Source organism: Delphinapterus leucas, chromosome 9 (genome assembly GCF_059928025.1).
Source record: "Delphinapterus leucas isolate spDelLeu-1000000601 "Yukka" chromosome 9, BTC_Dleu_Yukka2, whole genome shotgun sequence".
NCBI classification, from domain to species: Eukaryota; Metazoa; Chordata; class Mammalia; order Artiodactyla; family Monodontidae; genus Delphinapterus; species Delphinapterus leucas.
In genome coordinates, this window is record NC_143137.1 from 96,934,201 (window position 1) to 96,948,094 (window position 13,894).

The following is a 13,894-nucleotide window of genomic DNA, read 5'->3' on the forward strand; positions in this document are numbered from 1 at the left end:
ATTAATCCTTTGTCAGTTGAGTTGTTTGTAAATATTTTCTCCCATTCTGAAGATTGTCTTTTCGTCTTGTTTACAGTTTCCTTGGCTGTGCAAAAGCTTTTAAGGTCCATTAGGTCCCATTTGTTTATTTTTGTTTTTATTTCCATTACTTCAGGAGGTGGGTCAAAAAAGATCTTGCTGTGATTTATGTCACAGAGCGTTCTTCCTATGTTTTCCTCTAAGAGTTTTATAGTGCCCAGTCTTACATTTAGGTCTGTAATCCATTTTGAGTTTATTTTTGTGTATGGTGTTAGGGAGTGTTCTGATTTCATTCTTTTACATGCAGCTGTCCAGTTTTCCTCACACCACTTATTGAAGATACTGTCTTTTCTCCATTGTATATTCTTGCCTCCTTTGTCGTAGATTAGTTGACCATAGGTGCGTGGGTTTATCTCTGGGCTTTCTATCCCGTTCCATTGTTCTATATTTCTGTTTTTGTGCCAGTACCATATTGTCTTGATGTCTGTAGCTTTGTAGTATAGTCTGAAGTCAGGGAGTCTGTTTCTTCCAGCTCCATTTTTTTTCCTTGAGACTGCTTTGGCTATTCGGGGTCTTTTGTGTCTCCATACAAATTTTAAGATTTTTTGTTCTAGTTCTGTAAAAAATGCCGTTGGTAATTTGCTAGGGATTGCATTGAATCTGTAGATTGCTTTGGGTAGTATGGTCATTTTCACAATGTTGATTCTTCCAATCCACGAACATGGTATATCTTCCCATCTGTTTGTGTCATCTTTGATTTCTTTCATCAGTGTCTGATAGTTTTACGAGTACAAGTCTCTTACCTCTTTAGGTAGGTTTATTCCTAGGTATTTTATTCTTTTTGTTGCGGTGGTGAATGGGATTCTTTCCTTAATTTCTCTTTCTGATCTTTCGTTGTTAGTGTATAGGAATGCAAGAGATTTCTGTGCATTAATTTTGTATCCTGCAGCTTTACCAGATTCATTGATTAGCTCTAGTAGTTTTCTGATGGCATCTTTGGGATTATCTATGTATAATATCATGGCATTTGCAAACAGTGACAGTTTTCCTTCTTCTTTTCCAATTAGTATTCCTTCCTTTTATTTCTTTTTTTTCTCTGATTGCCGTGGCTAGGACTTCCAAACCATGTTGAATAATAGTGGCGAGAGTGGACATCCTTGTCTTGTCCCTGATCTTAGAGGAAATGCTTTTAGTTTTTCACCATTGAGAATGATGTTTGCTGTGGGTTTGTTGTATGTGGCCTTTATTATGTTGAGGTAGGTTCCCTCTGTGCCCACTTTCTGGAGAGTTTTTTTCATGAATGGGTGTTAAATTTTGTCAAAAGCTTTTCTGCATCTATTGAGATGATCATATGGTTTTTATTCTTCAATTTGTTAATATGGTGTATCACATTGATTGATTTGCATATATTGAAGAATCCTTGCATCTCTGGGATAAATCTCAGTAGATCATGGTGTATGAGGCTTTTAATGTGTTGTTGGATTGTGTTTGTTAGTATTTTTTTGAGAAATTTTGCATCTATTTTCGTCAGTGATATTGGTCTGTAATTTTCTTTTTTTGTAGTATCTTTGTCAGGTTTTGGTATCAGGGTGATGGTGGCCTTGTAGAATGAGTTTGGGAGTATTCCTTCTTCTGTAATTTTTTGGAAGAGTTTGAGAAGGATGGGTGTTAGCTCTTCTCTAAATGTTTGATAGAATTCACCTCTGAAGCCATCTGGTCCAGAACTTCTGTTTGTTGGAAGATTTTTAATCACAGTTCCAACTCCGTAACTTGTGATTGGTCTGTTCATACTTTGTGTTTCTTCTGGTTCAGTCTTGGAAGGTTATACCTTTCTAAGAATTTGTCCATTTCTTCCAGGCTGTCCATTTTATTGGTGTAGAGCTGCTTGTAGTAGTCTCTTAAGATCCTTTGTATTTCTGCAGTGTCCATGGTAACTTTTCTGTTTTCATTGCTAATTTTATTGATTTGAGTCCTTCCCTCTTTTTCTTGATGAGTCTGGCTAAAGGTTTATCAATTTTGTTTATCTTCTCAAAGAACCAGCTTTTAGTTTTATTGATCTTTGCTGTTGTTTTCTTTGTTTCTATTTCATTTATTTCTGCTCTGATCTTTATGATTTCTTTCCTTCTAATAACTTTGGGTTTTGCTTGTTCTTCTTTCTCTAGTTCCTTTAGGTGTAAGTTTAGATTGTTTGAGATTTTTCTTGTTTCCTGAGGGAGACTTGTATTGCTATAAACTTCCCTCTTAGAACCGCTTTTGCTGCATCCCATAGGTTTTGGATCGTCATGTTTTCATTGTAATTTGTCTCTAGGTATTTTTTGGTTTCCTCTTTGATTTCTTCAGTGATGTCTTGGTTATTTAATAATGTATTGTTTAGTCTCCATGTGTTTGTGTTCTTTACGTTTTTTCCTCTGTAATTGATTTCTAATCTCATAGCGTTGTGGTCGGAAAAGATGCTTGATATGATTTCAATTTTCCTAAATTTACTGAGGCTTGATTTGTGACCCAAGATGTGATCTGTCCTGGAGAATGTTCCATGTGCACTTGAGAAGAAAGTGTAATCTGCTGTTTTTGGATGGAATGTCCTATAAATATCAATTAAATCTATCTGATCTACTGTGTCATTTAAAGCTTGTGTTTCCTTATTAACTTTCTGTGTGGATGATCTTTCCATTGGCGTAAGTGAGGTGTTAAGGTCCTCCACTATTATTGTGTTACTGTCGATTTCCTCTTTTATAGCTGTTAGCATTTGACTTATGTATTGAGGTGCTCCTGTGTTGGGTGCATATATATTTATAATTGTTATATCTTCTTCTTGGATTGATCCCTTGATCATTATGTAGTGTCCGTCCTTGTCTCTTTTTTTTTTTTGCAGTATGCGGGCCTCTTACTGTTGTGGCCTCTCCTGTTGCGGAGCACAGGCTCTGGACGCGCAGGCTCCAGATGCGCAGGCCCAGTGGCCATGGCCCACGGGCCCAGCCGCTCCGCGGCATGCGGGATTCTCCCGGACTGGGGCACGAACCCACGTCCCCTGCATCGGCAGGTGGACTCCCAACCACTGCGCCACCAGGGAAGCCCTTTCCTTGTCTCTTGTAACATTCTTTATTTTAAAGCCTCTTTTATCTGATATGAGCATTGCTACTCCAGCTTTTTTAAAATTTCCATTTGCATGGAATATCTTTTTCCGTCCCCTCACTTTCAGTCTGTATGTATCCCTAGGTCTGAAGTGGGTCTCTGGTAGACAGCATATACATGGGTTTTGTATTTGTATCCATTCAGCGAGCCTGTGTCTTTTGGTTGGAGCATTTAATCCATTCACATTTAAGGTAATTATTGATATGTATGTTCCTATTACCATTTTCTTAATTGTTATGGGTCTATTTTTCTAGGTCCTTTTCTTCTCTTGTGTTTCCCACTCAGAGAAGTTCCTTTAGCATTTGTTGTAGAGCTGGTTTGTTGGTGCTGAATTCTCTTAGCTTTTGCTTGTCTGTAAAGCTTTTGATTTTTCCGTTGAATCTGAATGAGATCCTTGCTGGGTAGAGTAATATCGGTTGTAGGTTCTTCCCTTTCATCACTTTAAATATATCATGCCACTCCCTTCTGGCTTGTAGAGTTTCTGCTGAGAAATCAGCTGTTAAACTTATGGGAGTTCCCTTGTACGTTATTTGTTGTTTTTCCCTTGTTGTTTTTAATAATTTTTCTTTGTCTTTAATTTTTGTCAACTTGATTACTGTGTATTTCGGCGTGTTTGTCCTTGGGTTTATCCTGCCTGGGACTCTCTGTGCTTCCTGGACTTGGGTGGCTATTTCCTTTCCCATGTTAGGGAAGTTTTCGACTATAAATCTCTTCAAATATTTTCTCGGGTCCTTACTCTCTCTCTTCTTCTCCTGGGACCCTATAATGTGAATGTTGGTGGGTTTAATGTTGTCCCAGAGGTCTCTTAGGCTGTCTTCATTTCTTTTCATTCTTTTCTCTTTATTCTGTTCCATGACAGTGAATTCCACCATTCTGTCTTCCAGGTCACTTATCTGTTCTTCCGCCTCAGTTATTCTGCTATTGATTCCTTCTAGTGTAGTTTTCATTTCAGTTATTGTATTGTTCATCTCTGTTTGTTTGTTCTTTAATTCTTCTAAGTGTTCTTTAATTCTTCTAGGTGTTTGTTAAACATTTCTTGCATCTTCTTGATCTTTGCCTCCATTCTTGTTCTGAGGTCCTGGATCATCTTCACGATCATTATTCTGAATTCTTTTTCTGGAAGGTTGCCTATCTCCTCTTCATTTAGTTGTTTTTATGGGGTTTTATCTTGTTCCTTCGTCTGGTACGTAGCCCTCTACCTTTTCATTTTGTCTATCTGTGAATGTGGTTTTCGTTCCACAGGCTGCAGGATTGTAGTTCTTCTTGCTTCTGCTGTCTGCTCTCTGGTGGATGAGGCTATCTAAGAGGCTTGTGCAAGTTTCCTGATGCGAGGGGCTGGTGGTGGGTAGAGTTGGGTGTTGCTCTGGTGGGCAGAGCTCAGTAAAACTTTAATCCACTTGTCTGCTGATAGGCGGGTCTGAGTTCCCTCCCTGTTGGTTGTTTGTCCTGAGGTGACCCAGCACTGGTACCTACAGACTCTTTGGTGGGGCTAATGGCAGACTCTGGGAGGGCTCATGCCAGGGAGCACTTCCCAGAACTTCTGCTGCCAGTGTCCTTGTCCCTGCAGTGAGCCACAGCCATCCCCCGCCTCTGCAGGAGACCCTCCAACACTGGCAGGTAGGTCTGGTTCAGTCTCCTATGGGGTCACTGCTCCTTCCCCTGGGTCCCGATGCGCACACTACTTTGTGTGTGCCCTCCAAGAGTGGAGTCTGTTTCCCCCAGTCCTGTCAAAGTCCTGCAGTCAAATCCCACTAGCCTTCAAAGTCTGATTCTCTGGGAATTCCTCCTCCCATTGCCGGATCCCCAGGTTGGGAAGCCTGACGTGGGGCTCTGAACCTTCACTCCAGTGGGTGGACTTCTGTGGTATAAGTGTTCTCCAGTTTGTGACTCACCCACCCAGCAGTTATGGGGTTTGATTTTATTGTGATTGCGCCGCTCCTACCGTCTCATTGCAGCTTCTCCTTTGTCTTTGGATGTGGGGTGTCTTTTTTGGTGAGTTCCAGTGTCTTCCTGTCGATGATTGTCCAGCAGCTGGTTGTGATTCCGGTGCTCTCGCAAGAGGGAGTGAGCACATGTCCTTCTACTCCGCCATCTTGAACCCTGTGGCCCTCAATTATACTTCTTTATAAATATTTTTAGTGGTTGCCCTAGGGTTTGCAATTTACATTTACAACTAATCTTAATCCGTTTTCCAATAACGCTACATTGCCTCGCAGGTAGTGCATGCACCTTGCAACCAAGTTAATTACCCAGTACATCTTGCTAGTTTTCTTTTGAACAAGCTGTTATCTGTTAGATCAATTACAATAAGTAAAGTAGAAGGTACTATTTTACCTTCATTTATTTCTTCTCTCATGTTTTTTCCTTGATGTAGATCAACTTCTGACCAAATCATTTTCCTTCTCTCTGAATAAATTCTCTTAACATTTCCTGCCTGGTAATCATGAAATCTCCCAATTTTTGTTTGCCTGAGAAAGACTTTATTTCTCCTTCACTTTTGAAGGACAGTTTCACCAGATGTAGCATTGTAGGTTGGTGGGTTTTTCTGTCAGCGCTGAGTGTTTCACCCTTCTCGTGCTTGCGTGGTTTCTGAAGAGAAGTTTGATATCGTCATCACCCCGGCTTCTCTGTAGCTAAGGTGCTATTTGGTGTTTTCCTGTTGCTTACTTCAAGGTTTTCTCTTGGTCTTTGATTTTTTTGCAATTTGAATATGATATGTCTAGGTGTAGTTTTTGGTTTTGTTTTTTGTTTTGCTGTTTATCCTGCTTGATGTCCTCTGAGCTCCCTGGGTCTGTGGTTTGGTGTCTGACATTGAGGAAGTTCTTAGCCATTATTGCTTCAAGTATTTCTTGTGTTTCTTTTTCCCCTTCTTTTCCTGGTAGTCCCACTACACATTTGTTATACCTTTCGTAATTTTCTATTGTTGGATATTCTATTCCTTTTTTTTGGTTTGTTTTTTCCCTTCTTTTCTTTTTTCTCTTTCCTTTTCAGTTTGGGGAGTTTTTACTGACATATCTCCAAGCTGTGTCCATCTACTGGTGAACGAATCAAAAGCATTCTTCATTTCTGTTGTAATGTTTTTGGTTTTTAACATTTCCCATTGATTTTTTTCCTTAGAATTTCCATCTCTTTGCGCACATTGCCGATCAGTTCTTGCATCATGTTCACTTTATTAGAGCCCTTAGCATGTTACTCATAGTTGTTTTAAATTCCTGGTCTGATAATCCCCAAATCTCTGCCATATCTGAGTCTGGTTCTGATGCTTGCCCTGCATGTTCAGTGTTCTTTGCCTATTACCATGCCTTATAATTTTTTGTTGAAAGCTGGGTATGGTGATTCAGGTAAAAGGAGCTGAGGTAAAGAGGCCTTCCTGCCTGGCCCCCAGAGTTTTGTCTCAAGCTTGTCCGTGCCCATGTCCAGCCCTTGGTCAGTCGCCTTCCGGTGCGCCTCCCAGGCCGGCTCCTGTGGCTTCTCCCCGGGGGCTGTGATTCTCTGTCCCCCGTTGCTCTCTCCAGTTTTGGGGGCAGCAGTTTGCCCTGTGACCTTGTTCTCTAATGGATCTGAGAAGACATGTTGATGTTTCAGTTTGTTCAGCTCTTTTCTTGTGAGGACAGGAGTGATGACGTCGAACTGGAGGCAGGAAGTCTGTTGTCACCCCGCTAACAGCGACCTTAAGCATTCGAGTTAGTGAGAGGATGAGAAATGTTGGCTGTAAGAGAAATCAGTAACCCATTAAATCACATTTAAAAACTGTGTTAATTGGTGGAGATGTGACGTGAACACAGCTGACGCAGCACTGCGACTGCACCACACTCGGGGCCCTTTTCATTGAGGTTTGTTAGCCAGGTGCTTCATGGCCTCGTGTCACTTCATTTCTCTGTGCTCATCGCTCAGCTGCCTGGCCCTTCGTGACTTAACACGTTTACTTTTAGCAGGTTGTGCGGAACCATTGTTTTCAGTTTCCGACCATGACCCGGAAACACAAGCCATCCTTGTCTGTCCTTTTATTTATTTTTCATTTTTATTTTTATCTTTTGGTCATTTTTTTTTTTTTTTTTTATCTTTTATCTCTAAGCCTGGAGTCTTAACCACTGGCCCGCCAGGGAAGCCCCTTGTCTGTCCTTTTAGGATCCAGAGTCCACCAAACTAGTTTTGAGGTGTGCTTTCCAGGACTTAGATGACAACATTGATGCAGTCTGGTGGGAAGTGTGGGAGTCTTCTCCGCAGCTGGTAGAGATTTTGCTAAAAACTTGGAGCACGCCGCCTTGAGGAGCCCCCACCGCGAGCCGGGACGGCGGCCCAGGGGCCTGGTGGTGGGGATGCGCGAGGCTCTCGCACTGCTCTGCTGGCGCGCGGTGGTGTTGGCTCATCTTCCCCTTCTCATGGCACTTTCTCTCTCCACTTTCTTTCAGTACTTAGGTCAGTTAACATCCATCCCAGGATACCTGAATCCCTCCAGTAGGACTGAAATCCTGCATTACATAGACAATGCAAAGGTAACCCCATCTGCCTGACTCTGTCCTCCTAACCCTCAGCCTGCTCCACCTCCCAGCCCTGACCTCTGACCCTCAGCCCGCTCCACCTCCCAGCCCTGACCTCTGACCCTCAGCCTGCTCCACCTCTCAGCCCTGACTTCTGAGCCTCAGTCTGCCCCACCTCCCAGCCCTGACCTCTGACCCTCAATTTGCCCCACCTCCTAACCCCAAGCTCGGACCCTTGTTCTCTGACACCAGCTCTTGGCCCACTGACCTTGGGCCTTCATGGCCGTGAGGGACGACCCAGTCCCATCACGTTAAGGGTGCACTTGGCCCTTGGCTATCAAGACTGTTCCTCAGTCTGAACATGAACTTTATTCTCCAGACTTGCTCCTGGTGGTTCTGGGCTGTTTCACAATTCACGTTTTCGAGATATCCAAACCACATGCCACAGGTCTGAGTCTAAGGGCGGTTCCAGAAGGACCCCCCACGTGGTTTGAACACAGCAGTGCCCTGGGGGCGAACATGGCTGCACTCTGCTCATGAGTCAGCACTGGCTGTGTGGGCTGCGTGTGCCACACACAGTGCAGGGTCCCAGGGGAGCCCGTGGCCAGGCCCTGTGTTTCTGATGCCGTGTGGTTCCTTCCAGAGAGCCCACCAGCTCCCCGGACACCTGACCCAGGAGCATGACGCTGTGATCAGCCTGTCTGCCTACAACGTCAAGCTGGCCTGGAGGGACGGGGAGGACACCATCCTCAGGGTCCCCATCCATGACATCGCCGCCGTGTCCTACGTGCGGGATGACGCCTCACACCTGGTGGTCCTAAAGACAGGTATGGACCTGGGGAGTGGGGTCAGGAGGGTCCTTGGCAGATGCCGACCACACCTCTGTCCTGAGGAGTGAGTCTGTGGATTTCATGGAGCTCTGGAGACAGTTTCTACAGCTGTGGGTCAGCCACTGCTGCCCACTGTGCCTGAGAGAAGCCCTCTGTCCAGAGAAGGGCATTGACCCAGGAGGCTGTGAGGAACAGGTGCTGAGCTCAGCCACTGTCACTCAGCGTGGCCCCCGTCCGGGATGCTGACGTGGCCTCTGACACCCAGGCCTGGTAGAGCCCTGGGCGCAGGTGGCCCCACAGGGTGAGGGTGGGCCTCAGCTCAGCCCAGCCAACATTCGGCCCCTGCCTTTGGCCAGGCAGTCTTCCCAAAGTGGGGGGAGCAAAGATGAGACCAGACCAGCAAGGAGCTGTCTGCGAGACGTTCTCAGTGTGTCCGTGTAGGAGAATCAGAGAGAACCTTAAACCAGCCGTCAGCTCCCCTTGCCCAGCCCACTCCTCTCACCTGGCGATGAGGGTGCAGCGCCACCTTACTTGGCACTGCCGGACAGGCTGCCCGGCAGGTCCAGAGCCCCGGCCTAAGTCCCCGAGAAATGAGGAGAGAAATCACAGTTTCACACATGCCGTGCCCTTCCCGGCGGGCTGTTCTCAGGTTGTCGCTGCAGCACGGACGCCGTCCTGGGCTCCTTTAGGCACTGGCGGCGGCTGGGTTGAGCCCCGGAGCTGCTCATTTCCAAAGGGCCGGTGGTGGGGCGTGAGGGTGGCCCGCTGGACCGGCCTGGGTCGCACGCTGTGCTTCCGGCAGTGCAGAGTTGTATTTCTGCTTGAGGTCGTCAGTTCACGGGGATCCGAGGGCTTTTTAAAAGCCAGGGCCCTGGTGAGCTTTTTCATTACTGACTCCTCGAGCTTCAAGGAGGTTCCCGTGCAAGGGCCCGTGAATCCGGTGGGGATGCTGCGGGCCCGTGTGCACAGGTAACTGGAGCGGTTTGTGCAGGTGGCTGCCGGGATTCCTACAGCCCCTCTCCTCTGTGTGGCTGTGGCTTAGCGTCCCCTCCGCAGCGTCACACACAGCACACACACACTCACACTCCCCACACGTGCTTGTAACGCCCACGTACATCCTCGCACTCACGGGTCCCACACACTCACACACTCTCATTCATACTCGCTAGTTCACACGCACACGCACACACACCCCTGCTCTGTCATGCTGCACTGCGGCGCGAGGTCCCCTCTGTGCCCTGCTTGTCCCTCATTTCCCGTATTGTGTTCAGTGAGCAGCTGCCGTTTAATGACACGCATTATTTTAGGTTGAACGACATGAAGCTGCATTTTAATCTACAAAAATGACAATTGAAGGTGGCTCAAGCTAGTAGAAAGCATGTGACATGAATGATCTCGTTTAATCTCCATAGTAAACCTGTCAGGAGGATTCTGTTTACTTCCACTACTGCTGCTGGACTAACTGGGAGCAGATGGTCACCCGGTGGGTGGGTGGTGGCCGGCTGGTTGAGGAACTGGCTGTGTAACTGCTTCCACCAGCGCTGCCCAGCGCCGTGGTAGCTGCCGTGCCCTGCCAGGGGACTGTCCCCGCAGGAGGCCCGAGGTCTGGGGCCTCCCTAGGGACCGAGCAATGAGGAGAGCACTCTGGCTGCGGGCCTGCCGGCGTTTGGGCCGGTAGGAGGGGAGCCGGCCCCTGGGTTTCTTGTGTCCAGAACATTTCTCAGCGTTAACCATAGAGCAGAGTGCTAGGAAAACAGGTAACCGAGTTATTTCTAAGACAGGGGATGAGCTCCATAGGGGAAACTTCCCAAAAGATGAAAACCAGGGCCCTGGGCTTTGAGAGCTTTCAAGTTAAAGGAAGAGAATGAATTCCATGTCCTGGAGCGGCCTCCTCATTCTAGCAGATGGCCCTGAAGGGAAGCCTCCAGACTGGGGGCCTCCTGGGCTCTCAGAGGCTCCTGTGGCCATCAGGCGTGCTGTGTGTGAAGTGATGCACGGGGCCGTCCTCAGCACAGGTGCCGGCAGTGGTAGCTAACACTAAGTGCCTACTACCCGCAGGCTGTCTGTGTGCCTCCTTCAACCCGGGCTCTGCTGGCATTTGGGACAACATGGGGTCAGGGGTAGGGGTCAGGTCTGGCTGCAGGAGGTTCCGTGTGGCAGGCAGAGCTCGGAGGGCATGGAGACATCTCGTTAAAGGATGTTTCTGTGGATGTAGGAGAGTGGACAGTGGATCTGAACCGGGACCTGTGGGGACAGCCTGTAGGACTGTGGCTGGATGCAGCTGGGGGACTGGAAGTGGGCTTGCTTTGCGTGGCTTTGGAGCCACATGCCTGCTTCCTTGAGAGCAGCCATGGGTGCGAGCCACAAAGCTACTAAAAATGTTCTAAAAAAGTAAAACAGAACAAGTGAAATCAACGTTACTAATGTATTTCATTTAGCTCTTTATGTCCAGACATCATGTCAGCGAGGTCAGGGTAACAGTCGCTAGTGAGCGCTCACGCAGTCTTTTTTGTCCCGAGACCTTGTGGGTAGTTTCCACTTCGGGTAGCGCTCAGCAGCTGTGGCCCGTGGGTCTGTGGGACGGTGCAGTCCGGGGTCTAACCGTGGGATTCATGGGGCTCAGCCTCCACACAGGGTGCGGCCAGCCCTGCCCCTCAGAGCCCTGGTCTTTGCAGGCCCATCCACCCCAAGCATGGCTGTTCCTGGTTGGGTTCCCGTCTCTCAGCTGTGTCTGAGCTTCGGGTGGTCTCCCTCCTGGGTGGGCTTGCGCTGAGCTACCCCGGCATCAGGGGAGCTCAAGCCTTCACCTCCACTTCCTGCTCCCAGGTGTGTCTGAGCATCCGCTCAGACAGGCCTGGAGCCCTGTTCCTGTAGAAGCTTCCCTGGGCCCCAGGCCCCCCTTCCCACTTCAGGAATTCCCCCTCGCGTCCCACAAGACCTTATGTGTGAGGAGGCGGTGTGTAGTGTTAGGAACACAGGCGGGGGCTCTCACGTCTAGATCCCTACCTGTCTTCTGCCCCTCACGCACCCTCGGGCCTGGCGCTCTGCCCCCTGTGCCTCGTTTCCCCATCTCTTGTCAGGATTGTGTGTTAACCTTGTCACTAGAACCCTGTGAATGCTTTCTTTTGTGTAGATCAAAAGCAGCTGAATATTAGCAGTTTCATATCTCAGCCTAAGATATTCGCACTGTCTTTGGCAAAGATGCTGGAAGGTCATGTAAGGTGATGGCTTTGAGTGGGCAGTGGCAGGGGAGTGAGGATGGGAGGGTGCTCTTGTGAATGGAAGGTGACGATGGGGGTGTGCCTGGCTCGGCCTGTTCCCACCCGAGTCAGGTAGGGGCTGCCCAGAGCCTGCTGCTGAGCTCCCACACCTGCCCTAACCTGCCACGGTGTTGACTTTCCAGCCCAGGACCCCGGCATCTCCCCCAGCCAGAGTTTGTGTGCAGAAAGTTCCAGAGGCCTCACCGCAGGCTCCCTGTCGGAGAGTGGAGTGGGGCCTGTGGAGGCATGCTGCCTGGTGATCCTGGCCGTGGAGAGCAAGGTGAGCAGGGTTGGCAGCTGGTACCCAGGCCCTGCCCATGGCCTGCCCATTGCCCCCATATCCTGACCCAGCCCCACCTACAGCTTGTCCAGGCTCCACCCACACCAGAGCCAGCCCCGCCTATATCCTGATCCAGCCCCACATACCACCTGACCCAGGTCCCACCCCAGGTCCCACTGGCTCCCAGTCTGCTCGTTTGTTCTTCTCTTGGTGGGCCTCACCCCCCCCTTCCCCCACGCTGACGGGGGCCGTGGTATGTACCCCAAGCTGTGCCCTTGGGGAAGATGCTTGGGAGTGGGGAGTTGGGGCTTGGGGCCCCACCTGGGCCACCCAAGAGCCACCAGCCTCGGGGAGCCCCTTGATACCCTTCTGTTAAGCTTTCACATTTGTGAGACCAAAGCAGGGCCGCCCCACCTTAGGTAGCCTCTGATCAGCATCCCTCCTCCCCAGCCCTGCCCACCTTCCAGCTGGGAAGTTCTTCCTCATGGGGCCGCCTCACTGGCCTGTCCCCACTGGAAGCTCCTGCAGACACTGTCCCGTGTCCCAGGGGCAGAGCCGCCCCAGATGGGACGCTGGGTTAACGGCACACGCGTGAAACACTTGTGCGGTGTCAGGAGTGCCGTCCATGTGACCTGGCACGGGTGCTGTTCCCTCCCTGCCCCTTTCCTGTGGTGGGACAAGAGTGGGGAAACGGTGCTGGCTGGAAGGGCAGTGGAGGAGGAGGGCCGGCAGCTGACGCACTTGCGGGTCCAGCCAGCTTCCTGGGTGTGGGCTGGTGTCCTTGAGGCGCCGTTGGGCAGTGGGAGGCGTCAGGCCCTCGGTGCAGGTGCTCGTTCTGCATCTGAGGTGTCAAACGCCCAGAAGCGGCCCAGGAAGCCTCCGCATTGTCCTCCGTTGGCAGGTCGCCGCAGAAGAGCTGTGCTCCCTGCTCGGCCAGGTCTTCCAGATCGTGTACACGGAGTCCACCATCGACTTCCTGGACAGAGCCATATTTGACGGGGCCTCGACACCCACCCACCACCTGTCCCTTCACAGTGGTACGTGAGCAGGAGGGCCCCGCCGTCCCTTCCCACCGGGGCTCACTGTGCCGCGAGCTCTTCCCAGGACAACACCTGGGCAGCCTTGTTGTGCGGTGGCCCTGTGGCCACCGTCCCGGGGGGTTTGAGCCGATGCCCTTTGTTCCCAGACTTCACTGTTCGCGTTAATCTGCAAGTTCAATCAAGGCACACGTGTTCCCCCCGCTCCCTGCTTTAGACCACCTGGTGGCTTCCTGTGTAACTTTGGGGGCCAGCAACACTTTTTCTGGAACCACGCCTGGCCAAAGTCACTTTACCAAACTTAGAACCCAGGGCCGGGCGGGGCTCCCAGCGCTGGGGCTGAGAGTGGGTATGGGGCCCCTTCCAAGACGAGGCCTGCCCGGGGCGGGATGGGGGGCAGTGGCAGGAAGAGCAAGGGGCCCGAAGGCAGCGTAGCTGGACCAGCGCTCAGAGCTGCTTCCTCCGTGTGGGCACCTGGGGAGCGTTTTCCGGAATCTGTGAGCACGCACAAGTTGCGTCATTTGCGTGGGAGCCCACTTGAGCTCAGTCTTCTAAATACCAAGAGCATCCACTTTTCAAATGCTTGGTATACCGAGGACCCGTGGCTTCTGTCAGTCAGGTGAACAGAAAGAAAGGTATTGGAGGCAGCGCAGCGGTAGCCTCCGTGGCAGGCAGCCTCTGGTCTTTCTGTGGAGAGTCCAGCCCTGCACGTGCCCCCGGCGGCTCACGTGTCTCCACGAACAGCGCAGAACCCTTTGCGTGCTGACGAAGCTGAGGGCGCTTTCTGAGGAAGAGCTGGTTCTCTCACCTTCTCTTTGTCTCGCCGTTCATGCTGGAGCCGCCACAGCACTGCAGA

The 13,894-nt window shown here is 49.8% G+C and overlaps 1 protein-coding gene across 8 annotated transcripts in view; it reads left to right on the forward strand.

Moving 5' to 3' along the window:
- The window catches only part of CCM2 (CCM2 scaffold protein), a 59,006-nt gene that overhangs the window by 40,471 nt on the left and 4,641 nt on the right, over positions 1 to 13,894 (forward strand). For 7 of the 8 annotated variants that reach the window (XM_022593137.3, XM_022593142.3, XM_089917875.1 and 4 more), the window contains 4 exons: positions 7,563 to 7,646; positions 8,275 to 8,458; positions 11,865 to 12,001; positions 12,903 to 13,038. In XM_022593137.3, the coding sequence (XP_022448845.1) occupies positions 7,563 to 7,646; positions 8,275 to 8,458; positions 11,865 to 12,001; positions 12,903 to 13,038 (541 nt within the window). The remainder of the gene's footprint in view (positions 1 to 7,562; positions 7,647 to 8,274; positions 8,459 to 11,864; positions 12,002 to 12,902; positions 13,039 to 13,894) is intronic. The other variant, XM_089917874.1, reaches the window with a different exon arrangement.